The sequence below is a fragment of the Dasypus novemcinctus genome, chromosome 15, assembly GCF_030445035.2.
Source record: "Dasypus novemcinctus isolate mDasNov1 chromosome 15, mDasNov1.1.hap2, whole genome shotgun sequence".
Lineage (NCBI taxonomy): Eukaryota > Metazoa > Chordata > Mammalia > Cingulata > Dasypodidae > Dasypus > Dasypus novemcinctus.
Genome location: NC_080687.1, coordinates 102,989,252 through 103,012,194, shown reverse-complemented (window position 1 = coordinate 103,012,194; position 22,943 = coordinate 102,989,252). Strand labels below are relative to the sequence as shown.

Sequence of the window (22,943 nt, the reverse complement as noted above, 5' to 3'; positions counted from 1 at the left end):
TATCTCTCCTTGACATTCTTTGCAAGCTACTTAATTGGCAAAAGTGGTTTGCTTATAAAAATTAAATTCTTCAACAGAGATTTTTAAAAGAAAAAATTATATATGAGATGAACAGCCATGCTTTTTAAATAAAGGAGTACTCCCAGTCCACTCACTTTGCAACACTTTAGATTCACCAATCAATTCTCAGTTTTCAACAGAGTCAAAGCAGGAAATCCACGCCACTTCCCTGGCCTGGCCGAGAACTTTCCAGACACAGCATTTTACGGTCCTGCCAGTAGGGGCCACAGAGCTAGGCTGAATTTCCCTTCAGTCCATCAACCCATAAGGTGATTTACATTTCCATTCTTCTGTAAACTTGTCTTCCCTGCTTTATGTACAATTTCATGCGAAAACTGAAAAAACGAATAAGCAGCACTTTCCATACAATGATGAGGTAACTCGTGCATGCAATGGGTGACGGTTTCTCTCTCTGCAGACCCACGGTCTCGACTCCTCCGTTACTAGTATGTAGCAAATGGAACATCCTTTCCCACACTCATGCATTTCTCAAAATCATGCTACATTTCAAGAACATAGCATGGTGCTCTCTGTCTTCGATCTTTGCTAAATTTGAGTTAATGTCACTTTCTCATAATGCATTACCTAAAGAAGGATGTGCTGATCTGAGGCTTTTAGAATTTACTAATATATTTCTCACTATATTAATTTCCTAAATACAAGGCAGCATTTGATACATCTATAAAAGTATGCACTTATAAACTGAAAACAGGTACTCAAACAAATACTATAAACACACATTCATAGCAGCTCTATTCACAATAGCCAAAAGGTGGAAACATCCCAAATGTTCATCAAAGGATGAATGAATAAACAAATTGTGGTGTAGCCATGCAGTAGAATATTATACGGCCATGAGAAGGAATGACCTATTGATACATGCTCAGCAGTGATGAACGTTGTCTTAGTTTGCTTACATTGCTTACATTGCTTACATTGGAAAAGCCAATGTAAAGTACCAGAAATGGGTTGGCTTTTATAATGGGGATTTTACTGGGGCTAAAAGCTTACAGTTCTGAGGCTGTGAAACATCCAAATCAAGGCAACATCAGAGAAGCTTTCTTGCCAAAGTCAGCTACTGGTGATCCAGTGTCCAGCCACCCGGCCGCCAGGCATAAGGTCCATCTCCTCAGGCTCGCGCTGCTCCGTGGGCCCAGCCCCTCGGGGGTCTCTTTCTGGGCCTCCGTAATCTGCTGGCTCCAGACGCCGGGGCCTCTCTCAGCCTCCTGGGGCCTCTCTGTCTTTCTGCAGTTGTAGCGAACCTGGAGTCCTCGCTCTCACATGGCCGGGTCCAAACGTCAGCGCCCCCTTCTCTGTGTGTCCTCCTCTGTCCCCCTTTATACAAGGCCCAGCAGGAGGGCGGGAACCAACCTGGCTCACGCCTCACCGACCTCGTCCACTCAGAAGGCCCCACGGCCACAGGGATGGGTCAGTTCAAGGACATACTCTTTTCCTTTTCGGGATGCGTAAAATAACTTCAGATGGTTACAAACCTTGAAAACATAATGGTAGATGAAATAAGCCAGACACAAACGGTCACGTATTGTATGACTCCATTCATATGAAGTATCTAGAACAGCGAATTTGTACAGACAGAAAGGAGATTAGAGGTTGCCAAGGGCTGGTGGAGGTGGGGAATGGGGAGCAACTCCTTCATGGGGTTTCCTTCCGGGGAGATGAAAATATCTGGGAACTAGATGTTGTGGCTGCACAACATCGTGGTAGACTAAATGCCACTGAACTGTTCACTTTAATTTTATATTATGTATATTTCATCTCAATAGGAAAATAAATAATTTAAATAAAAACTACAGGTTCTGCACAAAAAAGTATACATTCACACATGCTTTATAGATCTTGAATGTAGTAAATATATTCCTGCCTCAAAAGCAGGCCAGATGCCACCTCCTCCAGGAAGTGAGCCTCGGGGGCAGTAGCTGTCCCTCCTGCTTGTAACCTGCTACCCTGTCACCCCCCCAAAAGCTCCTTTTGCGGTATGCCTTGGTCTTTCCTCTCAGTGTCCCAGGTGCCTGGTGATAGATATTACATGTCAAATAAGTGTTCACTGAATAAGAGAAGGAGGAAGGAGGGGATAAAAAACCACAGAGCTTTAAAAAAGCAAGAGACCTGAAGGACCCAGTTAGCAAAGGGCCAGATGACCTGAGCAGACATCCCAAGGAAGAGGATAAAGACGGTAACCAGGCGGCGGACTTGGCCCAGTGGTTAGGGCGTCCGTCTACCACATGGGAGGTCCGCGGTTCAAACCCCGGGCCTCCTTGACCCGTGTGGAGCTGGCCCATGCACAGTGCTGATGCGCGCAAGGAGTGCTGTGCCACACAGGGGTGTCCCCTGCGTAGGGGAGCCCCACGTGCAAGGAGTGCGCCCCGTAAGGAGAGCCGCCCAGTGCGAAAGAAAGTGCAGCCTCCCCAGGAATGGCACCGCACACACGGAGAGCTGACACAGCAAGACGATGCCACAAAAAGAAAACACAGATTCCCAGGCCGCTGACAACAACAGAAGCGGACAAAGAAGATGCAGCAAACAGACACAGAGAACAGACAACGGGCGGGGCCGGGGGGAAGGGGAGAGCAATGAATAAACAAATAAATCTTGAAAAAAAAAAAAAAAAGACGGTAACCGGCCTGCGGGAGGCCCAGCACCATCAAGCCACCGGAGAAACGCCAAATCGAAACCACAGGCTATCAGGACTCACCTACCAAGATGTCGAAAATTCCAGAAGCGTGACGACACCAGATGCTGGCAGGGAGGTGGGGAAGCCGATCACTTCCACTGCTGGGCGGGAGTGTAAAGAGCACAGCCAACCTGCGAAGTTACAGTTTGGCTCTTTCTTATAAAACTAAATACTCAGTTACCACGCGACCCAACCACCACGCTCATGGGCACGGGTCCTGGACAACTACAAGCTTAGGTTCACACAACGGCCGTACCCGGAGGCTCACAGCAGCTCTGCTCGCCACAGCGACCACTGGATGTCCTTCCCGCTGAGCGGTAACGGGCCGAGGGCCGTCCCCCCGCCGACCACCACTCAGCCTTGAGAGGGGACAGCCTTCTGGTACACGTAACGCCTGGGAGGACGCTCCCGGGACTGCTGAGTGGAACAGAGGGGCCGCCGCCGAAGGTACGGGCGATGTGGTTCCAGTTATGGAACAGTTTTGGAAAAGGTAAAATTTTAGAAATAGAGAGAATTAGGGGTGTCCAGGGTTATGAACTGGGGGTGGGGGGCCAGTTGTGAAAGAAAACACGAGGGAGCCTGGTGGGGTTGGAATATTCCACTCTGGGCGATGTGGTTGTATTAATCAGTCAAAGGGGTACTGATGGAAAATACCAGAAATTGGCTGGTTTTATAAAGGGTATTTATTTGGGGTAGGAGCTTACGGATATCAGGCCTTAAGGCTTAAGTTACTTCCCTCACCAAAGTCTATTTGGAGCAAGATGGCTGCCAACGTCTGCAAGGGTTCAGGCTTCCTGGGTTCCTCCCTTCCAGGGTCTTGCTTCTCTCTGGGTTCAAGGTTCCTTTCTTCCCAGGGCTTGCTTCTTCCAGGGTTCAGGGTTCCTCCCTTCCAGGGTCTTGCTTCTTCCTGGGCTCAGGGTTCCTCTCTTCCTGCGGCTTCTCTTTCCTCTGTGTGCTGACTTCCCAGGGCTCCAGCTTAAGGCTTCAGCATCAAACTCCAACATCAACACTCCAACATCAGAAACCATCGACTCTGTCCTTTGCCATGCCTTTTATCTGTGAGCCCCCGCCCACCAGGCAGTGGGGACTCAGTGCCCTAATCATAACTCAGTCATGTCCAGGTACAGATCAGATCACAAACATAATCCAGTAATTATTTTTGGAATTCACAACCATCTCCAACTGCTACGGTGGAAGATACACAAACCCACACAGGTGGTGAGACGGCAAAACGTAGTAAGCACACGTGCGCGCACCACAGAGCACAAGTAGAAGCGGGAAAGCTGTAAGGCCGGCGGATCATGCCAACGCCAGCATCCTGGGGCAGGATTTTATTATAGTTTCGGAAAATGTCACCATGGGCAAACCCAGGCAAAGGGTCCCCTGTATCCCTAGATTATTTCTTACGACTGCCTATGAATGTAAATTTTGTTTCAAAATTTAAAAGTTTATTTATAAACAAAACGAGACAGGTAGAAAAAGAAAGACATGGAAGAAAAGGTACTATCACTAAAAGAACAGAAAAAAAAATTTTTTAACAATGGCCAGGATTTTTTTAAAATTTAGGCTAGGCTGGGAACTGGCCTCAGAGTGTGTCATCTAGTTGGGTGACACGGAACTCCCACAGGGGTCGAGAGGAAGAGGAGGGGCTGGGGGAAGGGGCAGTGTCTTAGTCGGCCACAGGGCTGCTGAAGCAAAACACCAGAAACGGGCTGGATTTTATCACGGGCGTTTTATTCAGGGGAAAAGCTTATTTCCGAGGCTGTGAAATGCCCAAATCAAAGCCCCAGCAGCGATGCTTCCTCGGGGTCCGGCTCCGCAGAGAAGCGAAGGGCAGCCCGTCTCTGCAGAGGCCTCTGCCTGCCCCTCCAGAACCTGCTGGCTCTGGGCGCTGCGCTGTGGGCACCAGGCTTGACTCTTCCCAGGCTCTCTCAGCCTCTCCGGGCTTCTCTGCCTTTCTGCCGCCGTAGGCAAATCTGGAGTCCTCTACGTGGTAGGATCAAAAGTGGCAGAGTTCCTTCTTCCTGTGTGTCTCTCTCTGTCTCTGTTTATATGAGACCCAGCAGGGGGCAAAGAGTCAAGCTGGCTCAAGCCTCATTGATGCAGCCCAAGCAAAGCAATCTAAAGCATCCCTAACTGGATTTATTTAAGATTTATTTTACTTATTTATTTCTCTCTATCCACCCCCTCATTGTTTGTACTTGCTGTGTCTTTAAGAGGCCCTGGGACCTGAACCCAGGACCTCTGATGTGGGAGGGAGGTGCCTAATTGCTGGAGCCACATCCGTTCCCTGCTTTGTTGTGTCTCTCATTATGTTTTTTCCCTTGTATCTCTTGTTGTGTCAGCTTGCTGCACCTGCCCGTTGCGCCAGCTCGCTGTCTTCTTTAGGAGGCACCGAGAACCAAATCATGTACCTCCCATGTGGTAGGCGGGAGCTCAGTCGCCTGAGACATATCTGCTGCCCCCTAACTGGATTTAATGCGATCAAAGGAAAGGAATTTTTTTTCTGGAATTCGCAAAATTCAAGCGGTCGCGGGCAGTCGGGAAGACTTCCAGGAGGAGGCAGACCCAGAGCTGTACCTCAGCTGGCAGGTTGAGAGGTGGAAGGCAGGAAGGGAAAGTACCCCAGGGGTCCAGGGGGCAGGGGGCTCCGAGGCCTGCTGAATCAGACAGCAACGGAACCCCAGCTGCCCTCGCCCCCGGCACCCTTGGACAGCCTCAGCTGCTTTTCACTCCCCCGGGCCTGGGCCACGAGCTGCTCCTCCGCCCGGAGCCTGACGCTTCCGCCCTCCCTGCAGAGAACAAGAGCTTTTCCACGGGGCCAGGCCTACAGGGCAAGTGAGCGCAGCACCCCGGCCCCGGGCAGGCCCACCCGCAGTCCTGCCAGGGCCAACGCCAAGGGCAGGGCAGGGGGCCACCGTGGCCAAGGACCCGTGAGGCCTGCCACCCCCTAGCGGCAGGGCCGGGCGCGGCCCCCTGGCCACCTCCCCTCCCACGGTTCACACGCCGGGAACCCTCCCTGCTCCCCCGGGACCTGGACGCGGTACTGTCGCTCCCGGCGCAGCCTGTCCACCTCCGCTCAGGTAGCGCTCCCGGGGACACAGGACAAGCGCCCGGGGACACAGGACAAGCTCCCAGGGACACAGGACAAGCGCCCGGGGACACAGGACAAGCGCCTGGGGACACAGGACAAGCTCCCGGGGATACAGGACAAGCGCCCGGGGACACAGGACAAGCGCCCGTGTCCAGGCGGCCAGCTCGGACGCGCAGCCCTGGCCGAGGCTGCAGACCCTGCAGGCCCCTGCGGCTCCGCGGCGGCCGGGTCCCCTGGGCCTTTGTCCTCGCTGTTTTAGCTCCGGCGGAGATGAAACGGGCCCCAGGGGGCCGCGCAGCCCCGGCGAAGCTTCGCTCCCTGGAGACGCTGCTCGTCTGGAACGGGGGACAGGACCTCGGCAGGGTGGGGCGGTGGAGGGGCCAGCACCGACCGCAGGGCGGGTTATGCTGTCCCCAGCTGGGGCCGCAGCTCAGGAGGGCACTGCCCTCGTGTTTTAGGTAAAGAGCCTGAGAAAGAGATCCACCAACACTTGGCTTTCCAGCCCGAAGCGGGCAACGTGCCATCAGCAAGTTTTTTGTGTTTTTTTTACAGATTTATTTATTCCCACGGTCTGCTGTCTGTGTCCATTCACTGTGTGTTCTTCTGTGCCTACTTGTCTTCTCTTTAGGCGGCACTGGGAACCGATCCTGGGACCTTCCGGAGTGGGAGAGAGGTGCTCAATCCCTCAATGCCACCTCAGCTCCCCAGTCTGTGGCATCTCTTATTGTCTCTCCTCTGTGTCTCTTTGTTGTGTCATCTAGCTGTGCCAGCTCTCCACGCAGGCTACCTCCCTTCACCAGGAGGCCCCGAGAATCGAACCCTGGACCTCCCGTAGGGTAGACGGGAGCCCAACCGCTTGAGCCACGGGCGCTTCCCCCTCAGCAGGACGTGGTTCTGAGCGTCTGTGGTGCTCCCATTGCCATCCCACCGGCCTGTGGAAAGCTGCTCACCCCTGCCGTCCCCTCCCACCGCCCTCCCGTCGAGTCCTGCTTTCTCCCTCCCCAGGAAAGCCATTCAGATGAAAGCAGGAAAAGAGCAGAGTGCAAGTGAAGAGCACGGCAGTCCCGGGGTTCCGGGGAGACACTTCTGGGAGGTTCTGTGACTCTGAAGCTGGAGCTCACCATGAGAAGGGGCCCCAGGTTCAGAACGAAGCTCTAAGGTTCTTGGGGGGCTTCAGAACCAAATCTGTTCTAAGCAGGCAGAGACCCCAGCTCGAAGCCCCTGAAAACATGAGCTCCTATTCGTCAAGGACCAAAACTATCTGCAGATTGCAGAGAAGGGCGCCAGGTGAGGGCTCCTTCCGTGAACTGACACTGCGTGGTACGTGGACGATAAAGCCATTTTTCTTTTTCCCCTGAAAATTATTCCTAGACTCGGGAGCATAAGGTTTACAGTAACCGGCAGGATAAACACGGAAGGTTCCAGCGCCAAATGGAAGTAAAGCCTTTCATCTTAAGGTTTGGCCGAGATCCAGGCATCTGCACCTAAGATTCAGGCTTGAGCTCAACAATCTGCCAGAGGTTCCGAAGATGAAATGAAGGGGACTCGGAAAACAGCAAAGAGCAGTGTGGAGGCGTGGGCAGCGGCCGTGACGGGGAGGGCGGGCTCTGGAGCTCTGGCTGAACCCGAGCAAAAAGGAGCATGACCGATTTTATTACCTACACTCACTGCTACTTTAAGCTCCGGTTCCCCCGTCAACGAAAAGGAACACTACAGCAAGGCTCTCGAAACATGTTTGATGAGTGAATAACAGTGAATGAACAGGAAGCAGAGGTAGCCCAGAGCTACAGCTCCACCTTTTGATCAAGTCCTCTTACTGGTTTGAAGCCCCGAGCACAGCACTTGCAAGTTTCATAGCTGCTCATTTAAAGAACGGGGAGGTCTGTGAGCAGGGCGCAGGGCCTGCTGAAGGACCATTATTCCCAGTGCTCCTGGGGCCTGAGTTCCACCGCACCCGCCAAGCCCACCAGCAGGCCAAGCCTTGTGGTGGTCTCCAGGGCTGATTCCCTGACGGACCAACTGAGCATTACAACACCTTTCAGGACTCCTGGGCTATAATCCTACAAGCGATCTAATGGACAGAAATCTGTCCCTTGGGAAGCCACCTGAGGAAGAGGATGTGGCTCAGCTATTGAGCTCCAGCCTCCCACGCTGGGAGGTCCTGGGTTCGGTTCCCCATGCCTCCTGAAAAAACAAGCAAGCAAACCACAACAAAAAATGAACAACCAGCAAAACAAAAAACCCAACTCAGGGAAGCCAATGTGATCAGTGGGTGAGCACCAGCTTCCCACATATGAGATCCTGGGTTGAATCCCAGCCCCTGGTACCTTAAAAATAAAAATAAAAAGGAAAAGAGGGAAACGGACTTGGCCCAGTGGTTAAGGCGTCCACCTACCACATGGGAGGTCCGCGGTTCAAACCCTGGGCCTCCTTGACCCCTGTGGAGCTGGCCCATGCGCAGTGCTGATGCGCGCAAGGAGTGCCCTGCCACGCAGGGGTGTCCCCCGCAAAGGGGAGCCCCACACGCAAGGAGTGCGCCCCGTAAGGAGAGCCGCCCAGCGTGAAAGAAAGTGCAGCCTGCCCAGGAATGGCGCCGCACACACGGAGAGCTGACACAGCAAGATGACGCAACAAAAAGAAACACAGATTCCCATGCCGCTCACAACAACAGAAGTGGACAAAGAAGAAAGACGCAGCGAATAGACACAGAGAACAGACAACCGGGGCGGGGTGGGGGGAAGGGGAGAGAAATAAAAAAATAAATCCTTAAAATTAAAAAAAAAAAGGGAAAAGAAAAGAAAGAAAAAAGAAACCACCTGAATTTTTAGAGAGAGACTTAGATTGTAGGGGTAAGATGACATGAGGTCTGGATTTGCTTCAAAATACTTTAGTAATAAAAGAAAAGGGAGAGATGGAAAGAAAAATTAAGGAAGGTGGGAGGAAAAAAGGTAAAAAGCAACAAATGAAGCACGTGCAGCAAAATCTTGAAAATATTGAATTGCTTCTTTATACTATTCCCTGTTTGTAAATGTTTGAAATTTTTCATTGTGAAAGTTCATTTTAAGAAGATCCATACCAGGAAGTGGATTTGGCTCAACTAATTGAAGCAACTGCCTATCATATGCGAGGTCCTGGGTTTGAACCTAACCCGTGAGCTGATACTGCAGGATGATGCAACAAAAATAGACAGATTCCTAGTGCCACTGATAAGAATGCAAGCAGACACAGAAGAACACACAGTGAATGGACACAGAGAGCAGACAACAGGGGGCGGGGAATAGGAGAGAAATTTTTTTTTTAAATCTTAATAAAAAATATAAATAAATAAATAAAAAGATCCATACCAACTTGTCCAATGTCATTGCACTGGAGAAAACCAGCCACGGAGCTTGCTGCTCAGTCAGTGAGAATTCAGAGAAAGGTGCTGCAGGGGTTTCTGGACTCCTGATTCTGGGTCCCGAGGACCTAATGGCCCTCTGCTTCCACGCTTCAGATACAGAGGCAGGAGGCCCCAGAGCACAGCTGGTTTAAGGAACTGAGTGCCCGACATTTCTAGGTTCCCATCCTGATCCCAAAGCAGGCTTGGGTGCCTGGGTCCAGGGCGGCCTAAAACTGCAGGGAAGGCCAAGCTAGAAGAGGTCTGGTGCACAGGGCCTGCAGAGTTGGACGCCAGAAGGAAGGTCTGGGCATCTCCGTTTCCAGTGCATTTTAGCATCAAACCAACCAGCCGTGCTCCCGGGGGGCCCCGGAGCCTCCTAGCTCACCGCAAACCCGCACACCTTGTGCAGGCTCTTCTCCTGCCACGCGCAGGCCACGGCGCCCCACCACGGGGGGCTCGGAAAGCCCCCGCCCGCCCCGCACACACGTGACACAAGCACACACGAGAACTGTTTCAGCAGACGCCGCGTGGCAGTCAGCTCGGTGGGTGTGAAAGTACCTCCTCCCCGGCGCCGAGGGGAATTTGCCTCCTGGGTTCTGTGCACGTTGAGGGTTGGAACAGACACTTGCACACAAAGGATGGAAGGGAGGGGGGGCTCTCGTTACATGCACGCTTCCAATGACCTCCAGACCCACCGCTGACCAGGTGCCAGGCCTGGAGTCTCCCTGACTCGGGGCAACGCACCCCGGCAAGCCCTCTCGCTGCCCATTTAGAGAAGCTGCAGAGCCGGGCTTTTGCTTGCCCGGATGACAAACTGTCCTCCTCTCACAGCTGAGCTGCTCCTGCCACGGCTGTGGTCCCTGCCATACCCACGGCAAGTGGCTTTTTCTTTATTCTTCTGACATCTCTCCTAGGGGTCTGCCTTTTTAAATTTTTAACTTGTGAAAAATATTACAGGGGAACAGATGTGGCTCAAGCCGTGGAGTTCCTGCTTCCCACACAGGGGGTCCCAGCTTTGATTCCTGGCACCTCCTAAGGAAAACAGAAACAAACAACTATAAACAAACACAAAAACCAACTCAGGGGAGCCCATGTGGCTCAGTGGCTGAGTGCTGGCTTCCCACATACAAGGTCCCAGGTTCATTCTCTGGCCCTGGTACAACCCCACACACCCAAAATACATATATTACAAAAGTGATACATGCTGTAGGATCTGGACAGATATTTGCACAGTGATGCTCACTGAAGCATTAATCACAACTGCCAAAAGGCAGAAGTAACGCTAGTGACGGTGGGACGATCCCAGAGCTGCTAATTCGGATTTCCTGTTTCAGGATGAATTCAATCGTGTGTGCGGTTCCACGCAGACCCTTTCTTCATCTTCTTGTGGTGGGACAGTTTGGAGCGTTTTGTGGATCCCAGAACGGATCACGTCCCGGGAGCGAACCCGCCCCTGTGCGTGTGACCCCGTCCTGGCGGGAGCCCCGGCTGGCTTCTTCTGTTGAGCGCCTTCAGGTAGAGCGGGCCCGGGGGCAGAAGTAACCCAAGTGTCCACCAGCAGATGGAAGAACAAATAAAATGTGGTCTATCCATTCAACGCTTCCTTTAAATGGAGGAATAAAAGCAGCAGACAGACGGAAATGGCAGAGACAGACAGACCCCGAGAGGCTGCAGGAGGTGAGGCCCGGAGGGGCAGGGGAGACGAGCGCCGTGCCCCGCGCCCCGCGCTGAGCTGGGGGAGCAGGTGCCCGGGGAGGCGGCAGGGCCCGCGGGCGCCCTCGTGCCTTCCACGCGGCGGGCGCCAGGATCGCGGGGTGCCCCCGTGCCTTCCCCCCCGCGGGCGCCAGGATCGCGGGGCGCCCTCGTGCCTTCCCCCCCGCGGGCGCCAGGATCGCGGGCGCCCTCGTGCCTTCCCCCCCGCGGGCGCCAGGATCGCGGGGCGCCCTCGTGCCTTCCCCGGCGGGCGCCAGGATCGCGGGGCGCCCTCGTGCCTTCCCCGGCGGGCGCCAGGATCGCGGGGCGCCCTCGTGCCTTCCCCGGCGGGCGCCAGGATCGCGGGTGCCCTCGTGCCTTCCCCCCCGCGGGCGCCAGGATCGCGGGCGCCCTCGTGCCTTCCCCACGGCGGGCGCCAGGATCGCGGGGCGCCCTCGTGCCTTCCCCCCCGCGGGCGCCAGGATCGCGGGCGCCCTCGTGCCTTCCCCACGGCGGGCGCCAGGATCGCGGGCCCGCCTCCGCGCGGCATCATCCCTGGGACGCCTTGGTTTGGACACTTTCACAGCCTCAGAACAGCAAGTTTTACCCTAATAAATCCCAGGAGAAAAGCCAGCCCATTTCTGGTATATTGCTCCCAGCAGCTTTTAGCCAACGATTACACGTGGTAACACGCGTAACATGAAATCTGCCGTTTTAACCATTTTTCAGTGTACGATCCAGTGGCATTAGCTGCAGGTACAATGTTGTACTGTCGTCACCGCCCCCCACTTTCCATCGCCACCCCAGAACCCCGGAACTCTCTAAACAACAGCCCCCCATGGCTTCTCGCCAGCCCCGGGGCCCTACCGCGCCGCCGCCAGGAGCGTGCCTGGGCAGACGCTCGAGGAAGGGCGCCGCGCCCCTGCCCGCCCCGCCGGGCTTCGCTCACCAGCACCACGCCCCCAGGGCAGCCGCGTCGGCGCGCGTCTCAGAGCTTCATCTCTTTTCAGGGCGGAATAACAGTCCACCGTGTGGCTGCCCCGCGTTCTCTTCAGTCGTCTGCCGCTGAGTAACACTGTCTTAAGGAAAGCCTTGCTTCCGTGCTCGGGGGTGAGGACACGGGCTGAGAGCGGTTCCCGCTTCCTTCCACTCCCCTCCACACCCAGGACTTGCAGCGGGGAAAAGGCCTGGGTGAGGACTCGCGTGGAGCCCCGTGTGGGGCGCCCAGAGCCAGCTTCTTGCATTGGGGCCGGGCTCCTCGGGAGCCCCGAGCAGGAGGGGGGCCTGCATCTCAAGAGGCACGTGAGGGTGAGTGACAAGGACGGTCACGGCGATGCCAACAGGCCCTGCAGGGCGGGGGTCCCGGCAGTGAAGCCGCGGAGAGGAGACCCGCAGGCTCCTCGACCAGAGCTCAGCCCCTCCCCAAACGGTGACACCCTGCGGTGGAGCTTTACCAAGCGCTGTGGGGACCCCGAAAAGCGGATTCAGCAGGCATGAGGACATCTGCCTCGGGCCACCAGGCAAGGTTCAAGCAGGTCACGTGCCAGGGTTAGGCTGTTCAGCGTGTGTTTGTACAGAGAATAATACAAAAAATGGCTCCATGCTTTCCCCACAAGGTCGAAACTAACTGGTGTCATCTCTAAGCGTCACCATCGATATGCAGCTACGCTAAAGGACATTCACCAGCTCTGCCAGGAGCGTGAGGTCCATCAGTTCACTTACCCGAGAGAGAACACCTCTCTTAAGGCAAAACTGGCAGAAGCGATGGTGCCAGAGAAAGAAAAGGAAGGGAGCAACTGTGGCTCGAGCAACTGAGCGCCTGCCTTCCACACAGGAGGTCCCAGGCTCCTCCTGAATAAACAGAGCAAACTACAAGCAAAAGAAACGAACAAAGCAACTCAGGCTAGCCGATGTGGCTCAGTGGTTGAGTGCCGGCTTCCCACATATGGGGTCCTGGATTCAATCCTTGGCCCCCAGTACCTCAAGAAAAAAAAAAGGGAAAGGAAAACAGGGACAGCCATCAAACGAATGAAAAGGCTATTGATTGAAAGGAACTATGTAAAGCCAGGATGTGCAAGCTTCCTTCTTTCGCCTAATCCCCCTCCTCTGCATTTTCTTTAGCCATGGTTCCTAGTTTAGATACAGCCAGAAGGCTCCTTCAGTCTCTTCTGGTGGCCATTTCTTTACCTTCGGCAGTTTCAGGGAGACGGGATCTAACTTTCCAGAGCTGGGGTGTCTGGAGGGAAAAGACAAGAGGCAATGGTAAGGACAGAGAAGGGCTGGCAGAGCCAGAAGGAAGAAGAGCAGACAGGAACCGACTCGCCGGCAGACGGGGAAGGGGGGCACGGGAAGAGGGGGCAACCTGTACCCAGCACAGCACCCGGTCCCCCAGGTAGGCACCTGGACTTCCGTGGACATGAGGAGGCACAAGAAGAGGATGTCGTTCCGAATCGGGCTCCATAGCCAGCCGTCCCGATTGCCGGGAGGACCGAACTCAGGTCTGTGGGACGAGGGCTTCCACCCACACCCTAAAAACAGGGTCGTTCTGCTTGCTACCCTTCCAGCTTTCAATCCGGTGTCATTTCTACGCTTTACCATCTATAGACAGCTAAGCTAGAGGAGATGTAGCAGAGTGAGTGTAGCTCAAGGGTTGAGCACCTGGGCTCAATCCCTGGTACCGCCTAAAAAATCTATCTATCTATCTATGGAAATTCACGGGGTCTGCCAGGAGCATAAGGTCTATCAGTTCACTTACCAGGAGAGAGCATCTATCTTAAAGCAAAACTGGTGGAAGTGGCAGTGCCAGAAAAAGAAAGGAAAACAGGTGACAGCCATCAACGGAGTGAAAAAGGCAACCTAGGACTTACGATAAAGCAAGTGGTCAGAGGAAGACAATTTAGAAAGCCCCAAGGGTCAGAGACTGAAATTATTGTAGTGCAAGGCGAGGAACAGATGGTGATGGAGATTGAAAGAGCCGATGTCCAAAACAGGTCAATTAAACAGAGTGTAGCGCCCACCGGGCCGCAGGGTTTCTTCGAGGCTCTCCGCGGGTGTTAGGGTGGAATCAAGGAAGAGACAGCCAAGCCCAGGGCGTCTGTGAAGAACTCCTTCCCCCGAACGCAGAGCTCACAGTGACAAAACTGGGGGTCGTGAATTAGTCGGGGAGGTTTTATCAGAAAACCAGCTGTCGACGCTGGGGATAAAACAGGTCCAGCTCTGGGTGAAACCCCGCGGCAGGCACGTCGCAGGCCAGCAGGGCGGCACCCACACTTAGCGGCCCCTTCGCTCTTTCCTTGGCCGACCTCTTGGCTCACAATTACTCAGAGCCTCCTGTCTTACATAAGCCCCACTCTCCTGCCAGCCCCTTCTCTTCTCTTTCCTATTTGCTAGCCCCTTGCCATTTGGCGGGGTCCAGAGACTCTTTTCTAGCTCTCATCTTTTTTCTTATTTTTCCTTTAATCCTTAACACTCTTTTTTTATTGTGGTAAAATACTTACAGGCTAAAATTTGGCATTTTAACTATTTTTAAGCACACAATTCAGTGGCATTAATTCACTGACAGTGCTGCACAACCAGCCATCGCCAAAACTCACATCATCCAAACCAGACACTGAACTGTCCCCTCCGCCAGCCCCCGCTAGCCTCTGTCCCCTCTTGGGGCTCTATGCAGCAGTCTACTCTAGAGAGCGCCTGTCAATGGGATCATACAACATTTGTCCTTTTGTGCCTGGATCATTTCAATGAGCATCTTCTTTCCAAGGCTTATCCAAGTTGCAGCAGGTCTCAGAACCTTATTCTTTTTGGTTTTGCTTTTTTATTTTAGAGCTTTATTCTTTTTGATGGCTGAATAATATTCCAATGCATATGTCATGGTTTAAAGCTGTATGTACCCCAGGAAAGTATGTTCTTCAAGCTAACCCATTCCCATGGGTGTGGAAAATGGCAAGTAGGATCTTTTGGTGAGTAGGATTTTAACTTAAGAGGTGACCCACCTCATCCAGGGTGGGTGTTAATCCTCTTACCGGAGTCCTTTAGAAGAGAATGAAATTCAGAGAGAGAGAGAAAGCCACAGAAGCAAGAAGCTGAAAGCAAGGAAACCCAGAAGAGAAGGGAGGCCCGGCAGGTGCCACGATGTGCCTTGCCACATGACAGAGGAGTCCACAAGCGCCAGCAGCTGGTCTTCGGGGAGAAAGCATCGCCTGACGATGCCTTGATTTGGATATTTTTCTCAGCCTCAAAACTGTAAGTTTGTAAATTAATAAATTTCCATTGTTAAAAGTGAAGCAGACTTGGCTCAACTGATAGAGCTCCCGCCTACTACATGGGAGGGTCCAGGGTTCAAACCCAGGGCCTCCCAACCCATGTGGTGAGCTGGCCCATGCGCAGAGTGGCCGCACGCAAGGAGTACTGTGCCATGCAGGGGTGTCCCCACGTGGGGCACCCCACACACGAGGAGTGCACCCTGCAAGGAGAGCCGCCCCGCGTGAAGAAAGCCGAGCCCGCCCAGGAGTGGCGCCACACACATGGAGAGCCGATGCAGCAAGATGATTCAACAAAAGAGATGCAGTTTCCCGGTCCCATCAAGGGTGCAAGCGGACACAGAAAAACACACAGAGAGTTGATACAGAGAGCAGACAACGGGGTTGGGGGCGGGGGGGGGGGGGGCGGTAAATAAAATAATCTTTTAAAAAAAAGCTGACCCGTTTTTTCATGGTATGTGCACTTCGGCAGCCTAGCGAACTAGAACAGCATACCTATACCACGTTTTGTTTATCCATTCGTCTGTTGATGGGCGCTTGGGTGGCTTCCATTTTTCTTTGGCTATTGTGAATAATGCTGCTGTGAATGCTGGGTACAAACAGCCCCTGTTTTCAGTTCTTTTATGGACTATACCCAGGAGCCCTTGTCAAGCTCGCTCTCTCGATTTCATTTTTTTTCTACTGTGCTGTAGCAATTCCCACTGATCCTGAAATTCCCTTCCTGTGTTCCAAGCTTCAGCACTACCCAGGTTCCTGGTTTTGCCCACCCGCCTTCTTTCTGATGGCTCCATCAAGACTTCTGAAAGGATTCTGTGCTCATACCTCAGTTCTTTTCCTTTTTCCTTTCACCTGCTCAACAAAATCACCCATTCTGGTGTCACCCCAACTCTATGGAGATTTCTCAAAATCTCGTTCTGTTGCCCGGCCGGTTCTCCTGGCTTTGTGCAGCACCCCTGAATTCATATCTCCAAAGCCTACCTTCCCCATCGGTTAGCATCACCACCATCTCCCCAGCTACCAGGTGCAATGTCACAATATCCTCTCCACCCTCATCTTTTGCCTCGACTTGCGAAGTTCTTCTCTGAAAAGCCTCTCATCCTCTGCTTTCCTCCTATTTTAGCTTCCAACATCCCCTTAGCTCAGATCCTCTCCATCTCGTCCTGAGACCTCTGCAGCTGCTTTTTAAAATTTATTTATTTCTCTCCCCTTCCCCCCGCCCCCCTGTCTGCTCTCTGTATCCATTCTCTGTGTGTCTTCTGTGACCGCTTCTATCCTTATCAGCGGCACGGGAATCTGTGTCTCTTTTTGTTGCATCATCTTGCTGTGTCAGCTCTCCGTGTACGCGGTGCCATTCTTGGGCAGGCTGCACTTTCTTTCACGCTGGGCGGCTCTCCTTACGGGGTGCACTCCTTGCACATGGGGCTCCCCTACACGGGGGACACCCCTGCGTAGCACAGCAGTCCTTGCGCGCATCAGCACTGCGCATGGCCAACTCCACACGGGTCAAGGAGGCCCGGGGTTTGAACCGCAGACCTCCCATGTGGTAGGCAGACGCCCTAACCACTGGGCCAAGTCCACTTCCCTGCAGCTGCTTTTGATTGATCTTCTTGTACCTTAATTATATCTTTCCAACCTGTGCCATGTCAGGAGACAATTCTCTATGAAAGCTCACACTCCTGCACTTTGTGGGGCCTCCTAGCAAAGCATTTACAGCCAATCTAAGAATGTTTACATAAGGAGACATTCCAGATAGCAAAGCTTAGCAAAGCCTCCCTCCCTGGAGATGTTCCAGGGTAGTGAAGATAAACACCTCTCCTTCCCTCCCTGGAGATTGGCTTACATTCCTGAATCAAGGGTTCTCTCTCTCCAGAGAGGAGTCTAAGCAGATCACCAGGAGTCCTATATAAGATAAGAACCTAATTTGGGGATTCCTTGCCTGTAATGCACCCCACTGAATGCATCATCTGGCTCTCACCAGATCGACCTGAGAGGAATGAGTCTTGGGGAATCGAGACAAGACACTGCTCTGGCTGCTGCTATGCCTTGAGGAACATATTCTCTCTGTCCCTGACCCAGAGGTCATGTTTTGTTTTTTGTGGGTTTTTTTTGGTGCATATAAATGAAACTGTGGCAAGATAACTTGTTAGCAGCAAGTAAAGTAAAATCTCAGGCCCTTCTCAGTTTCTGACTTAACACACTGCCATCAAACTATCCTTCTAAAGCTTTGCTTTGGACAGACTATATCCCTGCTCAAAACCTTTAGCAGTTTCCCACTGCAGAACACAACTCACACTGTTAGCTTTTCATTCAAACTCCCTTTTCAGCCTGTTCTCCCACTTTTTCTCTATGCAAGCCTGTGTTCCAGTCCTTCTGAACTTCAGGATGTTACCCAAACTAGGCATAAATATTTTGTGTCCAGCTGGTTGCCAGGCCATTCCTTTAATGCTAGACTTGGGTTGCAGATGAGAAGAGGCCAAGAAGCATCAGGATCTGCCATGCCGTAAGAGTGCTCCCTAAGGAACGGTGAGCCAAGCCATTGGTTTACACCAGGGCTCCCAGGGTGGGAAATCCCCCTGCCCTGTACTCTACCACCTCAAGGACTGAGATGCCAGAGCCCAAGGTAACCACGTTTTGGTTGGATGTGGAGCAGATGAATTGCTTCTGGGTGGCTTGGCTTGAAACGCCGCCAGCAGGGGAGCTCAGCAAGTGACAGGCAAATAAACCCAAATGCCATATAATGGAACTCTGCTGCTGGGACAAGTGACGGTGCGAGGTGGGGCTGAGGGTGGTGGTGCAGGGGGACGTTTCCTTCAGAACAAGGAGGGAGGTACTCAAAGCATTCAGTCCACACACCAGGCAGTAGGTAGCTCCAGGTGCCAAAACCGGAGGGCCGTGTAAGACGCAATCGCACCATATCAGCCACCTTTGGTACGGCGAGATGGCCAACCATAATTGATAAGTACTTACAGATCTAGATAATGACTTAAAACTTTGCTTTCTCTTTATTTCCCAATCCTGTGAGCTTTAGTTTTACATGAGCCACAGGTGTGTTTAGATTTACACAAGGCCAAGTTTACACAGAATGGTATTTTGGCATACTTAAAAAAAACTTTTCAAAGTATGTTGGGGAAGAGGCATTTCAGTAGAATTCTCATAAATACAGCTCTCCTGGTTATTTCTTCAGGGAGTGGAATTTTTAGGGACACATCTGTTTTCTAAACCAGAAGAGAGCCTGGGTTAGAGTAGAAGACAGATTTTGAAGCCAGACAGACCTAACTAACAGAATTATGCCAGCGCTGTGGCTAACTAACTATGCAGGGCCTGTAAAATAAAACAGAGACAAAAATAAAAATAGAGCAATAAGTAAATAAAACTGGAATAGTTATAACTTGCTTGTAGGTAGCTGAGCAGATTAGAAATTTTAAGCACATAGTACTGGGCCTGGCACACAGCAGGGGCGCAATAAATGGTGATGACTGTTAAGCACTGCGTTTTGTCTTGAGACAGCTCCTCGGACGCTGCGCCCGTCATCCTATCCAGGGCAGCTCCCTCTGGGCTATTCACGCCATCGCCACTCCACTGTTCATGATGGAATTGCCAAGGTGTGGACGCCAAGGTTCTCGCCTCGGAGTAACCTCCGGTCAGGCGAGCACAGCGCCCTGCTGAAGTGGCTACCAGCTTCCAGTCTTGCTTTCCCCCCCCCCCCCCCCCAAAGAGAAAAACTGATGGAAGAGCTGGCAGCAGTAGGGACGCTCCACCTTTCACAGCCTCGCGAGGTCGCACCTGGCCAGAGCCCCGCGCCCCCCGCAACTCCCGGGGGCTCCCCTGCGGCCGCACTCACCAGCACCAGGTGCACCAAGGCGTCGTAGCAGAGCCAGGCGAGCGCCCCGCGGTCCGCCGCCCCCCGCGCGCGGCCCAGCCACAGGCCCAGCGCGGAGCCCGCCGCCAGCAGCGCGGCGCACAGCAGCAGAGACGCGCCCGCCGCGGGGCCGGGCGCCCCGCCAGCCTCCATGCTCCTCTCCGCCCCGCGCCCAGGGCGCCCGCACGCCCCGTCCCGCCCAGCGCCCAACTTGGACCTGCGGGCCTCCTCCCGCTCAGCGCCCAAGCCGCGGCCGCGCACCTCCTCCCACCCAGCGCCCAACCCGCGTCAGGGCTTCTACTCCCGCCCAGCGCCCAACCCGTCGCCGCGCGCCTCCTCCCGCCCAGCGCCAACCCGCGTCAGGGCTTCTACTCCCGCCCAGCGCCCAACCCGTGGCCGCGCGCCTCCTCCCGCCCAGCGCCCAACCCGTGGCCGCGCGCCTCCTCCCGCCCAGCGCCCAACCCGCGTCAGGGCTTCTACTCCCGCCCAGCGCCCGACCCGTGGCCGCGCGCCTCCTCCCGCCCAGCGCCCAACCCGCGTCAGGGTTCCTACTCCCGCCCAGCGCCCAACCCGCGGCCCCGCACCTCCTCCCGCCAGCGCCCAACCCGCGCCAGTGCTTCTCGTCCCGACGCCAGCCGCTGCGGGAGGCGGACGCGGGCCGGGCGAGGCGACGCGGGCGGGCGAGGCCTCAGGCTGGGGCGGGGCTCCCTGCGCGGTTGCCGAGGCCCCCGCGGTCCAGGAGCTTTCAGGACCTGCGGGCGGACGAAGCTCAAGGGTCAGCCCTGTGCTCAGTGACCAGCTCAACCGTGTGGACCAAAACTGTTCCCTGGTCAGGCCCGAAGAACCCGCAGAGCGCCACGCCTTGGACGCGGGCTGATCTCTGACGAGGCTGGAGAGCGGAGCCACAAAGTGCCGTCCAGACGGGGGAAATTTCGCCTGTCGGCGGAGGATTTTATGGACGAAAGATCCTAGTTGGGCCTTTGAAGTCGTGCTGAGAGAGGTGGACAAAGGTCGTTGGCAGCCACCGGCAGACTTCTTGCTGCTGACTCTGACCCTCTTACCAATTCTTAAAAGTGCAGAAAAGCGGCTCGGCTCTAGATGCTCTGATCGTAACACCCAGGCTTCCCACTTCTAGACCCGCCCTGCAGAGCCGAGTCACAGCTGAGCGTGGCCTCGACCTGGCCAGTTTCTTTCACTGAGGGCAGCCAGGTAAATCCGGACGCCCAGATGCATTTGAACATTTCAGATCAGCCACGAATGAATTTTTAGTTTAAACTGATACTAAAGTAACACGAGGGTACTTATAGTAAAAAAAAAATTTGTTGATCTGAGTTCAAATTTTAACTGGGAAACCTATACTGTTATTTACTAAATATAATTACATTTGAAATAGAAGATACCGGAAGGGATAAAGCACCGATTTGCATTTTAAATAAGAGATACCAGAAAGGAAAAGACTTTTTTAAGAGAGCCTCTGTCACAGCTCCTTTATTACATAAAGGAGAACACTGAGGCCCAGTAATCCAGTAATTTGCCCAGGGCTACTGAAGTATTATAAACAGAGCGGCAAGACCACACCAGAACTCAGCACTACTGACATAGTAGGTTCTACAGCAAGGGGGAATTAAGATGGCCAAATAAAGAGATTATCCTGCATTTTCTGGGTGGGCCCAATGCAAACACAAGGGTCCTCTAATGGGGAAGAGGGAGGCAGATGTCAGAACGGGAATGATGTAGCTTGAGAAAGACTTGTGGAGCTGTCTCTGGCTTTGAAGAAGGGAGAAGGCCATGAGCCAAGGAATGCTGGCAGGCTCTAGAAGCTGGAAGAGGTTTCCCTAGAGTTCCAGAGAGGAGTGTACCCCTGATAACGCTTTGATTTTGGCTCAGTGAGAGCCGTTTTAGACTCTGACCTCCAGAACTGTGAGACAGATTGGTTATTTTATGCCACTAAGGTTGTGGTAATTCATGATCGCAGCATTAGGAAACAAATATACCCCCATGACGGGGCTCGTGTGCTGCCTCCGTGGGGACTGGGGGCAAGGAGAAACTGCACGAGCATCCTGCTCACAATGGGGGTCCTGCCTTGCTGGGAACAACGAGGTTCTTTTTGTCTCTGACTCAGGAGTTTCGTGTCTTCTGCCAGCCTCCAGGGAACAAGCTAAGTTGTTCGCTTGTAAGTAGAGTCAAATCTCAGACCCTGCACAGTTCTTGGAAGTTAGTTCACCCCTAATACTTAAAATCCAACTCCTAAAAATAAGAATGTTTTCCTACATAACGACAATACTATTATCACAGATTAAGGTGCTTGAAAATTTTGATTTTAAAGCAATATGTGTTCCATAGTTAAAAAGTCAAATAATATGACAGGTCTTCGATGAAAACCAATATTCCCTGTGCTCCACTCCTCTCCCAAATTCTTTTTAGCTGCATCTTCTGTATTTCTTAAGTCCGTAAATCTTCTATATTTCTTTGTATTTATGAAATGAAAAAACAACACTGTTCACTCTTTAGCTATCCACTTTAGACACGCCTCTTAACTCTGTGTTAGGGAGGATGAAGGCACAGTTCCCCTACCAAATCAAACCTCCCAATTTGGTAAAGCAACACTTTTGGTTAAACCAAAATTCAGCATTTACTTTACTTTAACTACATAAGTACTGTTTGCTACTAAGCCAAATGATGTCCTATGATTTCATTTCCTTTTCATAAAGTTGATCAACAGATTGGTTAAAGGGAAGCGGACTTGGCCCAGTGGTTAGGACATCCGTCTACCACATGGGAGGTCCGCGGTTCAAACCCCGGGCCTCCTTGACCTGTGTGGAGCTGACCCATGTGCAGTGCTGATGCGCGCAAGGAGTGCCCTGCCACGCAGGGGTGTCCCCCGTATAGGGGAGCCCCATGCACAAGGAGTGCGCCCGTAAGGAGAGCCGCCCAGCACAAAAGAAAGTGCAGCCTGCCCAGGAGTGGCGCTACACACATGGAGAGCTGACACAACAAGATGACGCAACAAAAAGAAACACAGATTCCTGTGCCGCTGACAACAACAGAAGCAGATAAAGAAGACACAACAAATAGACACAGAGAACAGACAACTGCGGGGGGAGGGGGGGCGGGGGGGGAGAGGGGGAAGGGGAGAGAAATAAATGAAAATAAAGCTTTAAAAAAAAACAGGTTGGTTAAAAACAGTTCTAGTTTGGAAATAACTTTTTTCTCAGAATATTTGGTGTTGCTACAGAGACCAATGGAGAAGAGCAGTGCTCTTCTGGTTCTTGATCAGTTGTTTTTGACCAGGGTTTTTCCCCCTCTGAAAATTTTAGGATCTTTTTTTATTCCCCATATTCTGGTATTTCCTGACAATGTGACTTCATGTAGATCTTTTTTCATGTACTTTGATTCTGGGAATTTTTCTTATACTATCTCTGTTAATTTTCTCCTCTCTTCTGTCTCTGTTGTCCTTCTAGAACGCCTATTATTCAGATGTCAGACTTCTGAATTGATCCTCTACTTTTCTAGTGCTCCTACCATGTCATTCAATCCTTCTATTAGCATTTTTTAAAATTTTGCAAATAGCATTTTTAAAATATAAAAACAACCCCATAGCATTTATCATGATCTGGTAATAACATAAGGGCAATAAAAAACAATATGAGCAAATGATTTAGAACTATATTCCCGACAAAGAACACCTAAAAAAAATGTATTGCCTTCTCAGCTTCTCCCTTCATTGATCATTTCTAGTTGGAAATACTTAATAGCAGAGTAAGAGTTTGTTTTAGCATGGTAAGGCCCACGTGTGTTCTTGGCTTTGTTTTAGAATGAATCTCTTTTGCATCATCTAATATGAAGTTCATGTGCTCATCAAAACCAATGATACAGCCCTCCACCTGCATGTCCACCTGCTCAGAGAG

General features: G+C 52.6%; 1 protein-coding gene and 1 long non-coding RNA gene across 4 annotated transcripts in view; one reads left to right on the top strand and one right to left on the bottom strand.

The window, feature by feature from the left end:
* Positions 1 to 19,347, bottom strand: part of EBPL (EBP like) — a 41,342-nt gene extending 21,995 nt beyond the window's left edge. The window contains exon 1 of one of the 3 annotated variants that reach the window (XM_004472201.5): positions 19,018 to 19,347. In XM_004472201.5, the coding sequence (XP_004472258.1) occupies positions 19,018 to 19,188 (171 nt within the window). In that variant the 5' untranslated portion in view covers positions 19,189 to 19,347. The remainder of the gene's footprint in view (positions 1 to 19,017) is intronic. The other 2 variants (XM_004472200.5, XM_071208332.1) reach the window with 2 other exon arrangements.
* A 238-nt stretch (positions 19,348 to 19,585) lies between these two features.
* On the top strand, positions 19,586 to 22,131 carry LOC139436551 (uncharacterized). Its single transcript, XR_011645881.1, has 3 exons — positions 19,586 to 20,244; positions 21,158 to 21,208; positions 21,747 to 22,131. It is a non-coding gene; the product is annotated as an uncharacterized lncRNA (long non-coding RNA).
* The last annotated feature ends 812 nt before the right edge of the window (positions 22,132 to 22,943 follow it).